The sequence below is a fragment of the Corvus hawaiiensis genome, chromosome 2 (genome assembly GCF_020740725.1).
Source record: "Corvus hawaiiensis isolate bCorHaw1 chromosome 2, bCorHaw1.pri.cur, whole genome shotgun sequence".
Lineage (NCBI taxonomy): Eukaryota > Metazoa > Chordata > Aves > Passeriformes > Corvidae > Corvus > Corvus hawaiiensis.
The window spans coordinates 33243047-33258247 of NC_063214.1; the positions used below are offsets into that span (position 1 = coordinate 33243047).

General features: G+C 39.4%; 1 protein-coding gene across 13 annotated transcripts in view; it reads left to right on the forward strand.

The window, feature by feature from the left end:
- The window catches only part of RIMKLB (ribosomal modification protein rimK like family member B), a 51254-nt gene extending 36769 nt beyond the window's left edge, over positions 1-14485 (forward strand). For 7 of the 13 annotated variants that reach the window (XM_048294277.1, XM_048294274.1, XM_048294278.1 and 4 more), the window contains 2 exons: positions 1226-1429; positions 2849-5418. In XM_048294277.1, coding sequence (XP_048150234.1) covers positions 1226-1429; positions 2849-3312 — 668 coding nt within the window. In that variant the 3' untranslated portion in view covers positions 3313-5418. Of the gene's footprint in view, positions 1-1225; positions 1430-2848; positions 5419-5508; positions 9846-10103; positions 10215-13201; positions 13405-13969; positions 14035-14287 lie in introns of those variants that run through there. The other 6 variants (XR_007201546.1, XR_007201544.1, XR_007201548.1 and 3 more) reach the window with 6 other exon arrangements.
- Positions 14486-15201: the final 716 nt, after the last annotated feature.

Consider the following 15201-nt stretch of genomic DNA (forward strand, 5'->3'; position numbering starts at 1 on the left):
AAGCAGTGTGTTGTGTTGTGGAGACCTTAAATCCTCTCTAAGCAGATGCTGCTGTAGTTGGGCTTAGGAGCAGTTGTTGAAATTTTTTACACATTATTTATCCTAGTTCTGCTTCTGCTGCATTTCTGTTCCCTTACTTAAGGAGGGCAGTTTATCAATTTATTTTTGTACTCTGTTAACATCATAACATAATTGAATGACAGTTCTGCCCCAAGAGAAAGTGTGCAGCTTTATTGCAAAACATAAATCTAATATGACATAGAGCCCTTAAGAAAGGGGAAAAAGAGTTGGGAAATGTAGATACATCAAGACGGAAAGGGATGCAGTCTTGTGAGACTAAAAATTAGATAGAAAGTGGTAGAGTCTGTTTTAGGAATGACTTTAACCAGTATTAATACAATTGGAAAAGAACAAAGAAGTCTTTGGTGTGGTCTAGAAATGAAGTGGAATAAAATGACTTACTTTAGGTTAAAAAATCCAAGTCCTAGAGATGTTTGCTTGCAGAAAAGCTAGTGATTTATAAAGAAGTTTTTTTTCAGTTGTAGGATATTCCATTCATTTAATGTCTTGTGGAATCTTCTGCTAAATTGTCTTGGGTACTGTGGAGTGGAACATTTTCCTCTGAGTGTAGTTGTTCCACTGCAAGCCTCATTCTTGAATTGTGAGTCCTTTTAAGTATTGGGAAGAGCAGCTCTCAGGAACTTCCTAACGGAGAAGTGGGTGGTTCTGCAGTGACACACGAGAGACTTCAGAGTTCTTAGTTGCCCAGTGTTTAACAGTTTCATGTTGTTTGTTCCTGTGTGTCAAAGCCGTAGGCTGTGGGTCCTGTCCTCTTGAATGAACAAAATTGCTTTTAATTAAATGTCTGCTGCTCTTTAAGTATTTCTTCCTTTTTTTCTCTCACTAAGGGCTTGTACCAAAAGAAGTTGAAACTGCAAGACCACCTCCTTTATCTAAAGATTTTCTCTTTCTCCTTGCTTCTTTCTTTTTCTTTTTTTTTTCAACTCACATCTCCTCAGCTCTGTCAGTACTTGAACACTTAAAAGCACTGAATCAGTGGAACACTGTTGTCCATGGAAGAATTTGTAAATGGGTATAAACTGCAGATGGGGCCTGTGAGAATGGGCAGCGTGCTGGTCAGAGGTTTTACTTTCATGTGCTGAATCATTGATGCAGCTCAGATGGGTTGCTGCTTTCAACATGCCGATTTCTTTCCTCCATACAGGTAAAGCTGTGTTCCTGGCACGAGACAAACACCATTTGGCAGACCTAAGCCATTTGATCCGTCATGATGCCCCTTACTTATTTCAAAAATACGTTAAGGAGTCCCATGGCAAGGATGTGCGCGTCATCGTAGTGGGAGGCCGTGTGGTGGGCACCATGCTCCGCTGCTCGACAGATGGGAGGATGCAGAGTAACTGCTCACTTGGTAGGAAAAGCATTGCTCATAGTTCTGACCAGAATTTTTCAATCCAGTTGAAAAATCACAAAGCCAAATGAAATAAGCTGCAGGTGTTACTTTGTGTTAGTTGTGCTTACTGCTAGGGGTTTAAAGGGGAAACACGAGAATAAGGATTAAGTAAGAAGCATGTTGAGCAAACACAGGAGAGGCAATCTCTGTTCACAGTGTTAGGTGGATAGGATGGATGACAAGCAGGGGAAAGTTCTAGAACACAAATGGAGCATCTGATGTGGTAATGGCAGTTTGATGCTAATGCCATGTTATCGTTTGTTTCATCCTGTTAAGAGGAACAGAAAATGAAGGAAGACAGAAAGCAAGACTTACGGGAGGTGGAGGAGGCAGTCAGTTGGCAAGAGGGTAGAAAAAATGTTAAGAGAGGAAACTGTTGAAGGCAGTAAATGGTTGCATTGCACTGTGCATCTTCTGTGCTGCCTTAAGTGTGTCAGGTTCCTCCCTGCTACCTCTTCCCCCAAAGCCCATATCTGGGAGAAAGAGGAGGTTACTGAGAACTGAGATCCTGCGTAGCTTTGGGTGTTGGACCATGAGGGTTTCTGAGGGTAAAAGGAGGAAGGACGCTTGAGGGTGCCTGGCTGAAACTACACTGAACCTGAGCAGGGATGGGATAAAAGTGTTCATGTGTAATGCAGTTTTGGTTAGTCAAAATGCCTAAGAGGTTTTAGTTACTACTTGATGCAGAGGAAATACAGCCTGAAAGATTTTTCTGCTAAATGGTTTTTTTTTTGTTTGTTATTGCATGGGTTATTTTTAAACTTAAGTATTGTGATAGATGAAGTGTGAGCCTGTTAATACCTAGATGATGAACTGTGAACCTGACCTGATGAGGTTCAGAGACAAATGTTCCCTAATTCTTGCTTTAGAGACAGTAACCTGTGATAGCAAGTTGAGAGGGATGTGAGCAGATGATGTCTTAATCCCCATCCCCCTCAATTATATCTACAGTTAGAGCTGTAATCTTATCAAGAGCTCTAGGTTTAGTTTTGCTGAAATATTTCTTGTGATCACCTACAAGCATGTAAGGAAAGCCTCTACCTGAGAAGGAGCAAGGGTGGTTTGTTAGTTTATTTTTTTAATATCCTGGGATCATAAAAATGTGTATTTTTTCTTGACTAAAAAGTCATTGCTTAACTGTTTTTAAACAAGTCATAATCTTGACCTGCCAAAAGCAGGTCAGAATCTTTTGAAATCCTGGTGTGGCATCAAGTTCATTAGTAGTCACTGTGGAAAGGAGGCTCCTGTCTAAGTCATCAGCAGTGTGCTCGCAGGCTGACTTTGAAGCTTCCTAACTGAAAAGCACTGACCAATGGAGAAGGATGTCAGTCACCTGTGACCTGAGTGCAGACAGCAAGTTGTTTTCACTTTTTCCAGGTGGTGTAGGAATGATGTGCTCGCTGAGCGAACAAGGCAAGCAGTTGGCAGTCCAAGTGTCAAACATCCTGGGGATGGACGTGTGCGGCATTGACCTGCTGATGAAGGACGACGGTTCATTCTACGTCTGCGAGGCCAATGCAAATGTAGGTTTCATTGCCTTTGACAAGGCTTGTAATTTAGACGTAGCTGGTATCATAGCGGACTATGCCGCTTCCCTGCTGGCCCCCGGCCGCTTGACGCGGCGCATGTCCTTGCTCTCCGTGGTGTCCACGGCCAGCGAGACTAGCGAGCCAGAGCTGGGCCCTCCAGCTGGGGCCGCTGTCGACAACATGAGTGCTAGCTCCAGCTCTGTCGACAGCGACCCTGAGACCACGGAGAGAGAGTTGCTCACCAAGCTCCCGGGGGCTCTCTTCAACATGAACCAGCTATTAGCCAATGAGATCAAGCTCCTTGTGGAGTGATGCCACGTGTAAATAGGTGACCAACAGAACTCTCTCTTGTAAATTTTTTTTTTAAACCAACTTGCAATGCTGTTTATCAGAGACGCTCAGAGGAATGAGGAAAGGGGGGTGAGTGTGTCAGTCAAGAGAGCAAAAGTAAAAAGCACACGTGCTGTGATTGCTGTCCCTAATCTTTTGCGGAATGTTAAATTGTCTTCATTCTTCATCAGTTTTACAGTGGAGATGCTCACAAGTTCACAACCAAGCGGCAATTTTATTTGGATGCTGCTTTGGTCCCCAGATATACTGCAGTTCATGTGTCTTCACAGGCAAGCATTGAAACGTGATTCACACTTGAAGATTTTCAGAAAGTTGTCTGGCAGCTCTCTAGAAACTTCTGTGAATTACTGCACCAGTTAAGTCTCTTCTACCTCTGTAAGGCTTGATCCTGTAAATTGCTGAGTGCCTCAAATTCTTTATGTGAGTTGAAGGTGTTAAATACCAAGTATTTCAAAATTCCTGGACACCTACTGTTCCTGCTCTTGTAGATGGGAGCTGTAAGTTCAGGATCCTTTTAAAGTCATCACTTTCTGACCTTGCAGGATATGGCCTTTCAAATGATGAGGCTGAGAGAACTGTCAGTTGACTTAATGTGAACTTTCTGTAAAAATCTGTAAATTGTACCACCTTTGTATTAAGTGGCAGCTTTGTCTAAATTTCTTTATCAAGCTTTTAAAGGAGGATATTAGTACTTCTGTTTTTCTCATTTCAAATGCTGCTTTTAGAGGGTATGTAGGGGAATTGGTCATACTCTATTTGTGGGCAGAAGTGGCACGTTTTTAACTATTTTTTGCATGGTTGGAGGAGATAAACAGCACTGTAATGTTTGGTATACAAAATGATGTTTAATCTAATGTGAAAAAGAATTACACTAGTTTAAAGCAAACGTGCATCGACTTGTATTTGTTAGTGTTTTAGTCTTTCTGAGAGAGATCTGCAATGTTAATGTTCCTTTTTCTTTAATACATGCTAGTCCAACACTCCCTTCTCTATGCCTGCATCTTTAACAGTGGCCAAAGTGAAAACACCGCAGACTGTTTGTTAAGAAAACACTGAGTTATAGCCTGTACATTGGTGGGGGGGTTGTTTGTTTGTTTTTATTTTTTGCCTTTTTTGGAGGGAGGAATGTGGTAAGGTGTGGAGGAGGGAAGAGCTGGTTAAAAGTGATTAGTCATCCAGAGGAACTTTAGAATAAAGCTGCAGTTCATACAATACTTACCAGGCTTACTTTTTCCCCACTGAACATAAAAACCGATGTTGGCATAAATCCAAAGAGTACAACTGGGGAGAAATACTCGGTTCTTAGCTTTGGGAAACGTGGCAGATTTAAAAAAGACAAAAAAAAAGAAAAAAAGAAGGAAAAAAAAAAAAGCTCAGCCAGAGTCAAAAAAAAAGAAGAAGAAAAAAAAATAACCTAGCTCCACAAACAATTAAGGGATTGATCCTGGACCCTTACATGTTTTTGGTGTGAGTGCACACACTCGTGTGTGTTTGTGTGTGCGCAATTGTTTTGCTTTATTTTTTTGAGGGTGTTGGCTGTTTAGCTCCTAATTTTTTTCCAGACTTCCTGATTTTCCTTAATCCTTCTGGCTGTGCATTTTCTCATTAGACTTGAGCTGGTTTGGAAAACAGATAACCAAAACAGATACTGAGTCCATTTTTCAGTCCCTGTCTTCCTCCTCCTTTTCCTCCTCCTTCTCCCTTTTCATTCCCCTCTTATTCTCGGGGTTCATAAAGCCCTGGAACTATATATATATATATAAATATATATATAAAGATAAGCCTCTTTTTTAAAAACAAAAAGTAAAACGTTTACAACTGAAAAATCATCTTGTGAAAATAGGTTTGTTTGGAGGGGGGTTGTGTGTGTGCAATGCTGCTGTTTTCTGGATACTTTAATGGAGCATGTCCCATGTACCCTCTGAGGTTCTGCACTGCCCACCTCTGTGGCCCTTCCTCACCTCTCTGCTGCTCTGCTGTTTTACCTTCACTTGGACCTTAAACACAACTCACGGACACTATGCAGAGAGTCTTCAAGAGGCAATAAACAGAACAGTATTAACCTGCTTTATGGAGGTTTGATCATGCTTCTTTGTACAGTTTGGTTTTTTTATTTTAAAAGGAATGTAATAAAATGGCTTTTTTTTTTTTTTGTAGAATTAAATATTATTATTAAAATCAAGTGAAAGGTTGACTGTTGGTGTTAAGCAGGAGAGTGGACCAGCTGGTCCAGCAAAAAAAGGATCTTCAGCAGTAAAGGTATTTTCAAATCCTTCTTACTGAGCCTTCAAGCGCACAGGTTATACCTGAAGAATATAAAGGTCTTCAACTTCCATGAAGAGTTACAGAACAACAGAACATGAAAGTAACCTAATTCTCTAGTCACTGAGCAGTAAACTGTATCTTCTAAGAGCTCTAATTCCCTTGCTTGTTTATCCAAGGGGAATTTGGGGTGGAGGGTGGCTCTTTTTTTTTTTTTTTTTTTTTGTTTATTCTTTTTTTGTCTCTTCCTGTTTACTGGTAGGTGCCTGCACTCCTTGAGAGGCTGATAGGATCAATCCTTCCCTTTTTAGCTGTGACATACATTGAGCACATGTGGAATAACAGCAGGGAGTAAACATGTGCTGGTTGGTATACTGGGGCCTTTGCGTTTCTATCACAGGAAACATCTTTTAGAGGAAAGAGTTGTTAACTGAATGTTCTGGATTGTTTTTTGAGTCCCCATAGTATCTTGTAGCTCACAGGAATCTTACATTTCTAGCACCCTTTGAGAATGTCTAGGTAACACCTCACAGTTGAAAAATTTGTGAAGTAAACATAAGATTTTTTTAAAAGATGAAGTGGATTGAGAGATTTGCAGTTTGACTCCCTTCTGATAAGTTGCTCCTCTGCTTGGTTCTTCCATTACTAGTTTGGAGATAAGTCTATGCATAGTGGTCACAGAGGGAGACAGGATTTGAAACATCATGTACGTTTGTTTGGACATTGGGTACTGATGCTGCATGAAAACCTTGCTTGAGGGTTCATTTGTACAAACGGGCACACTTGTCTCATTTTATTTACTCCCTACTTACCCATTGCTCCTGGAAGAGTGAAATGCAAAGAATGGCCTGGGGATGCAAAGGAGGTGTCTTGTTTTTACTTAAAGGAAAAAACACCAACAAAGCTAGCCCATGGCAGTGTTTCCCATTGAAGGTGAACTCCGCAGATGTCAGCTGTATACACTTTATTTTCTTCAGTTCCTTCTGCTGAAAATCACATGCTAAACTTCCATACAGTTTCACTAACACTACCTCCATATGTGGGTTTGGAAGCATGTGCTGGAAAAATGGTCAACATAGTGGTGGATTACAGTAGTGCCAGTACAGCTGATGGTGATACAACTATTTTTGTGTATTTTAAAGTTTGAAAGAGCCAGTTAGAAACTCTTGTTTGCAAGAGTAAGTTTCTTAAGCTACACCTGATGAAATTTTGTTCTTTGTAACACTGGAGATTTTCTTCTGTTCAACTTACTGTGTTTGTAATTGATGTCTTGCTGTCAATGTATGGATTGTATCTTAATCCTTGTATTTAATGCTTTAATGTGTTTTATAAAATCTTTTCTTTTAATGTTACAACACCTCATCTGTAAAACAGTGTCAATGCTTGATGCTTACATTGACTGTTACGTTTTTTGTTCTGAGCTGACGGTCACTCTTGAAGCATTTTCTCCCACATCGTGTGCTATCTTTGCCATGTGATATTTACTCAGGAAATAACCTCTGGAACATCTGGGTATGTCAGACGCAAAGGAGATACTTCTTCAGATGTTATACCGGACTACAAAATCCAACAAATGAAACCAGTGACGCTTGCTAAATTCCCTCATTGCAAAAATCTGTCAGTTAAATACATAAGGGACCGTAAGGGCTTAGAGGGACTTTGAAAACAGATCGCATGTACAGTATCTTTCTCATGGCTCACTCTTTTTGAGAAGGTTTATGGGCTTTATGGCTGGTGTGAGACACACGACCCACTCCTGTTCTCTCTATGGAATAGTAGGTGCTCGGACAGGTAACTTCTGTTGCTACTGTCTTTTTTAATTTTTAAGTTTTTCACTGTTCTAGGAATTGTTTTAAACTGAACACTGCAGGATTTATAACCAGGTGTTTGCTGCCTTTTCCTTTGTTTTATTTCTTTAAATCTTTCTTAACCTTTGAGGGTGACTTTTGGAGCATTCTGATGGTGGATCTTGGCCTGCTGTTGGAAGTCTCCAAGCCTTTCATGTTTCTAATTTGAGTTGAAAAGCTTTTGTTTTGTTTATTTGTTTAAAACAATGACACAAATTAGATGCGCGGATTTCGGGTGGGATTTGTTGTTGCGCTATTTTGGGTGACTTATTCTCCCTTTTTTTACAGAAATGTGTTCTAACAGTTCACACTTTGTTACTGTTCTTTGCAAAACTTTTCAGGAGCCAAAAAAGTCAAACAATGCAGAGAAAACCCCTTCTCCCCTTTCCGATGGCACGAGTGAGAGCTTATGAAAAATCCTTGCGAATGTTCCTTCCTAAACTTTTCCCCCCAGTAATGCAAGCGGGTAAAATGGTAAACGCAGCAGTTTGGTGACATCCAAACCCGACCTGTTGTCAGGTAAATTGACACTTTTCTGCTCTTACTCTAACCTTTGTAAGTTTGCTAACTTGTCTGCCTTCCTTTCTTCCCATCAGTTCATTTTGGTGATACTTGTTGAATGATTTCTTTAACCGGATTTAGAGAAAATCCTGCTTTACTTCCTTATTTCCCTTCCTTATACTTGTTGACTTTAAGAAAACTGTCATTGTGCTTTGCTTTACTCAGGTGAGAGAAAAGTGAGTCCCCCGTGCAACTGTATGAGGGATAGATTTGTAATACATTAATTCCACTTCCTCTATCAATTCTAGATAGTTTGTCTTCAAGTGTACTATTTTAGCTTAGATTTTTGAAAGATATGTTACTTTCCATTTGCTAAGTGAACATAAAATATAACTGCAGAAGCAAGTAGTTGATAGGAGTGAAAAACTAGTACTAAGAATGTTAAATCTATTAAAATTCAATAGAGCAGGATCTTGTAAAGAGGACAGATGGACGAATAAGTGTGCTGAAGAAAAAGACTGTTGGGCTGATTATTTCTGTTGGTGGAGGATGGGGTGACACATTTTATCTTGCCCTTACTGCTATATCAAAGCACTTGTACATTTTATCCTTCTCTGGTAACTCTCTCCCTTAATCTCAAACAATGTGAAAGTACTGGGTACTTAATATTTTTTTACTTAATATAAGGGGGAGAATCTTGTATTTTACTCAGAGGTAAAATATCAGACAATTGGAATACCATTCCAAGTTGAAGAATGTGAGCCTACAAACAGGCTTCCAAGTTTCCTGATGCAGTATTATATTTCCCATGACATCTGTAAAGAATTAGCACTTGTTTCAGATTATTTCTCTGTGTACATGAATTACTCCTCTATACCATCATAAAATAGTCTATTTTCATAGTCTCAGTTTATATTACCAGATATTACCAGCAATATAATAAATTGCAGCTCAAATTAAGGTGGGAGGGAATAATTATAGAGCCAAATTTTGCTCTCAATTACACTGAGATAAACCTGGAATCACTCTGTGAAAGTCAGTGGAGTGATATCCAATTTCACTGGTATAATTGAGTGTATAATTTGTGTCTTAAATTTTACTTGCAAGGTAATTTTACAAACCTGTTATACTTATGTTTCCAATGCTTTTTCCTTTCAGACACACCCACTTCTTGCGTCTCAGCATTGGGCAGGCCTATTCCTTTATTTGTGTATATTTTTGTGCATCAGCTGCTATAGGACACGGGTGTTACACTTTCAGGCATGTGGTTGGGTGTCTTTGGGGTTTGTAATAATGTCCAAAAATAAGAATTTCTTTTCCTCAGATTTATTAATTAATTTGTGTTGGATCACAGTTTTGCATTTCTAACCTGATTTTAGATACATATTCTATTAAGATTTTCTTGAAAGAAATACAGTACTAGTTCTTTGCAGAGTCTGCAATTGATCTTTGGTGGGGAGAGTTGACCAAAATTTACTGCATTCTGCAGTAGTTAATGTTTTAATATTTAGTGTTGCTTGAAAGGTGGTTTTACAGATCATGGTCTTTCCTCTTTATGGAATGGCTTTCAAAGCCTTGTATTGATCTTGGTTGTGCCCAGTGCTTTGCCTAGTGTATGGGGAAATGTAGAACTTGAATAGGCCATGACTTCTTAGACAAGGGATGATGATTATGTGCATGCTGAACAAGAACTTCTTCTATATGCCCTTCTGCTGCAACAGAGTAATTAAACTGGTAGGTGGCAGCAGCAGCAGCAGCAGCAGAAGAAACTCATGACTGTGACCTGAGAAACCTCCAGTACGGGGAGAAATGGATTGCAAAATACTAACTGGAGTAAGGGGAACGGAGAAGAGAGGCAGAGTCCCTGAACTGTCCCTTTGAATGGTGAGTCTGATTTACAGAATTCTGACCATCGAAAGACAGCCTTTAATACAAGAGGCACATTGATCTATCTCAGTTGGTGTTTGGTTGCCTGATGTCCTAATTCTTATCATTAATTCAACATTCCAGTTTCCCCTCTGCCTTTATAAGGCACAGTACGTATCTTAAAAATTAGAGTTCACCAAAATTGCCACATACTGAGAGTACTGGGAAATAAGGCTGAAAGGAATTTATCTAGCCCAATCATTCTCTGCTCCACAGGAAGACTGATCATAGTTGTGCCATTGGTGAAATGTTTATTGTCACCTAACTTAAAAACCAAGAAGTAAATGAGGAAGATTCTGCAGTCCTATGGAATTTTATTTTATGAAGGTAAAAAGCATCCTTACTGTCAGCCAGTGATCAGCCTTATAGGCTGAGAGCCCAACTGCTTTTTTTTCTACTTCAAGAGAAACATATATATATATATATGCCTTAGAAATGCCATGATGATAAAGAACAGTGTTATTTATGGAGATTTCCTAAATCTCAAGGTAGGAAAAAACATGCAAATCACCACAGTTAAAATAATTTTTGGAAGTGGGAAATACAAATTATATGTTTCTGACTTAGTGGTTAAGAGTTGGTAGTTTTAGCCACCTCTTCAGTTCTCTAGACAAATGGCTCTAAAACTTCTTTGATTGCACATCCCTATCAGAAAAAAACATTTTGAGCGTACACCCCAATAAATATTTTTTACAAGTTACATATGTGTATTACTACGTACATTGTAAAACTTACATAAACTCAAGAAGTTAAAAAAGGATCAGAAAAAGATGAAATGAAGACTATTTTTGAAACACTTACTTAACTGTATTTATTAACAGTGAAAAAACCATTTTCACCCTGCAGCCTTATGGATTGTGTTGCAATGTTCCCTGGGGAACGTGGGCTCCCCTTTGGAGACCACAGATGTAGACACCATAAATACTTATTCTTGCAGATGTCATCAGGATGTTCCACCGTAACAAAACCTCCATTTTAAGTAATTCTACTAGAGATGAAAATGCTGACTCTCTAGTAGGATGACTTCTCCTTCTGAAAAGAAAATAAGAGGAGAGAACAGCAGGATATGGAAGCACTGACAAACTGTTTGACATAGGAGAAGTTTGAATCTGGATCAGCTGAAAATAGGGAGAAACATGTCCAAGTGAATTGGGAAGAAGAAATTGTGTCAGAATATATACCGATATGAAGAATACAGTGGTAGCTTTTGTATTTTCACAAATGTTTCTACTTCATTTACAGCTAGGTATTAGTTGATAAATTCCAAATTGAAATCAGGAACAACACTTACATACAGGAACTAAGCTGGATCTGAATTTTGATATCCAGGCAACTAAATAGTCTCCAGTGCACATCAGGTACCACTTAGGCCTGTGGACAACTGGTGTGCTTTTCTCATTAGCTTCTTAGTTATCATACAGCCTTTGAAAGTATTCTGTGGACCACAGGCTGGAAATCCCAGAACTGAATTTTTACAAACTGAAAGGAATGAATGCATGAAATGCATTCACTGTATGACAGCATGTGCAAAGTGGAAAATATTTTGGATGGAGAATTGATTAGAATCTTGTTAAATATAATAATGAGCAAAACCTGTATGTGAGATGAAGCTCACAGAGAAAGGGTTTTCAATCCAGTCAGGCTGGAGATGTAATGAAGAGAAATAATTTCTGATAGTAGAGGCAAAGGAGTCTGAAGCCTATGTCAGTCTGTCATCAGAGACAAGAGATGAGACAGGAAAACAGCTTCTGCTGATCTTGAGCATTCCCAACTGTTGCTGTAAGGAGGAATCTCAGCAGACTTTCTGCACATAATATATGCCTTTGCAAACTGGATCTCAGGGAGGAGACCTGTAAGTTCCACTGATACACTAACTGTAGCACCTGCCTACTTGAACGGGTGGTCATGTGGATTAAAAGAGTTACTGCGCTGAGTTTACATGACAGTAACATTTGGGAGGAAGAGTGTTCCTCTGGCCCTGAGCATGGGCTTGTTTGCCCCAATACACCTCTAACTGCTGCTTCTCAGCATGGTAGGAGATAGAGGCATATAAATGTATGTGAGCTTTTTTTAACAACTAGAGACCAAGGTGACTTAGTCAACTGGTCAGGAAAGAATTTTATTTTTCTTTGTTATGGACAAGAAGGCATTTAGAACACTTTCAGATCCTCCATGGTTCTCCATGTGGCTGTCAGTACAAAAGAGTTTTGGTTTTGTTTTTTTTTCTTTTAGATGTGACATACCAAAGCATCCTGTTTTCTGCAACTTTGATGTGGTAGAGATTTGAAGAAGGCAGATTATTTTCCATTCTTGTCATAGACTTCCATGGGCAGGCAAGGGGTGATGTGTTTATGAAAGGGGGGAATGGACAGGTTCCTCATGCTGAGTGAATAGTAGGTGATGGATTAGGCTGATAAAAAAGTTAACATTCACATTGCACCCATGCAAGGCATTTTCAAGGTATTTCTGCATCCCTCCTTTGTTCCCTTTAGAAACAGTACAAGTGTTACTAGAATATACAGAGTCTGCATAGTAATATGTCAGTGTATTAAGCTCTGCCAAGTCTGTGCATGGAGGGCATATAAAAGATTTATGTGAATTTCTGTGTGTCTGCTTTTTTATTTGGAGGCAGGTTGCTGTATGCATCTATGTACAGTATTCTGTCTTAGGGTAATAGATATTTTTTGTTTATTTGGAAGGAGGGAAGTGTGTTTGGGCAGTTAAATGTATCATTCTGTTATCCATTTCTGTAGGAAGTACAATAGCTAAGAAAGCATTTTTGTGTTAGACAAATTGCAATATAATTGAGGTTTTTAATACAGGAATGAAAAAGAAATGTTTTACTAGAGGCCATTGGAATTTTTTTTCAATAAAGTGTTCTAACAGCAAAAACCTAATTTGACAGAATCAGTATCATTTAGGTTGGAACAGACCTCTGAGATCATCAGGTCCCAACCTTTGAACGAGCACCATCTTGTCAGGTAGACCATGGCACTGAGAGCCACATCCAGTCTTCCCTTAAACATCTCCAGGGATGGTGACTCCACCACCTCTGTGGGTGGCCCGTTCCAATGCTTGACAACCCTTCTGTGAAGAAATTCCTCATGTCCAACCTGAATCTTATTCATTGTTGTAATATATAAAATTAAATAATAAACAATTTATCATATTTGTAAATTTCCAGGCATACATGCTGATTTCTAGAATTTATCAGGACAGTCCCTCTTGTTCAAATTAGCATTTCTTGATAGAGAGGGTGGAAAGATCCATCTTACATAAGCCAGTAACCCAGTTGTTGCTACCTCTTTTGCCAGTCATGCATTTCTTCTATGCAGATTTCCTGGAAGCAGTGACACTGCTGAGCTTCTGTGGTGCTTAGTTTATCTGTGTCATAAAATACTTACATTTTGGGGAGAGAGGAACTGGAGAGGTGAAAACTGTCCGTGGTGTTACATGGACTGAACAGGAAGGTGCTCTGAAGCAGAGAAAGAAGACTAAGCAGTAGCTGTATGCACAGGTATCCTTTCGGTTCTGTCATACCAATGTAGTGGGAGGCCAGGAGTCCAGATGAATGTTTCAGTGTACCTTGATGAAGAATGGGAATGTCACACTGACTGTGCAACTGTATATATTTCATATCTCTAAATATTTCATTTATAAGAAGCGTGGTTTGTCCAAGAGGGTGTGGGCAGTTTTCCCTCCTCACTGCTACTGTGCAAAGCGCTGCCTGGTAGTCTTTATTCTCTGGATTCTTTCTGTTCAGTGGTATTGTGCATTATGCCTGAAACTTGTATTTCGTGAGTTTTAGGGGGAAGCTTGGTGTGCTTGTGTATATATTTTCCCATGCATCTGACAAACACAAGGCAAGAGAAACACCACAAATGTTATGGTTACCCTGCCCACCCATCTTTACAACATTATATGGGAGGGGTAGTGCAGTTGGAATGTGATTTAGGAGTGCTTGTCTTACTGGATGGCAAATACTGAAGCTTTGTCAGTGGGAGAACTAGGCAGGAAAAGTCTGCAGTTTGACTTTGCTAAACTTTTACACAATTTTTCCTCCACATGAAATATTTCCACAGGAATCTAATGCGTGTGAAAGATGCTGGATCACCAGGTGCAGAGATTGACTCTATCCACTGGAAAGGTAACAGGAATTAGATTTTATTTTTAGAACACAACCTTCACTGCATCTCACTCCTTGACCTGGAAAGGCCTTTTCCAAGGTCAGAAGAGGAGTTTGGTACTCATGGCTCAGTCCTTGGTGTGTCTGTGATGCAGCTATCAAGGAAGCCAGATAGGTGGTGGATACAGAGATCTTTTTTTATGATACCTGCTTGCATTTCTGATGTTCGTATTTTAGAGCAAAGACTAACTTCTTCAATGGTTTATTTCTTTAGGTTTTTCTACAGCAGCAGGAGGTCTTCTCTTGCTTCTCATGGGAACACTTAGCGTTTTGATAATGCCTCCTTCGCAATGAAGGGAAGAAAGGATGGATCAGCAATGATGTGCAATGGAGTGATGTCCACATGTGGCCTTAATAGTCATGATCCCTGTCCTACTAACTTGGAGAATTGAATAAAAGAGTTGAATTGTTATTCATGAGAGTGTGAGATTCTTTTTGGTACCTTTTGCACCATCTCCCCTTTCTTGAGGGGCTGGTGAACTTCAGAAGCCTGTTGATCTTGTGTCAAAGCTGCAGCTAAGCCAGAAGATATTAAGATATTAAGCCAAAGCTGCTGGATATTTTTCACTTTGTTAACCTGTTTTTTCCCTCCAGGAATTTAATTCCTAAGAGTTCTAAATGCTTTATATTGACATGAATAATCTTCCCAAATTCCTTGTAAACTTTAGCATCAGGCCTTTGGTTTTATCAGTCATGTTATGAGTTCATCTGAGTCACTGACGATACAAGTCTCCTGAGTTTTAAAAGTGAAATCACCATACTGATCATGCTATACTTCATAGTCACTTTGGTGACTGCTAGAGAAAGAGATGCAACTTGGTTGACCTATCAGAGATAATGCGCCTTTGGATTTTGAAGCCATAGTGGCAAGACTTGTTACAGACATGGGGATGTGCATTCTTCCTGTCTATTTTTTCTGAAGAGAGCTAGTCTTTAAAACCTAGGTTATAGATCTTGCACATGGCTCTCTTGGTTTGTTGTTAGTGAAGCACTGTAAAGAATTAGACACATACTGATGGTATTTCCATAATGTGCCTACTTGAAATTTGTACAAATTTACAAAAGTGAAGCAAAAAAGAGAAGCAAGATGCTGAGTTGGTATATTATCACTAAACACCTCTTATCCTT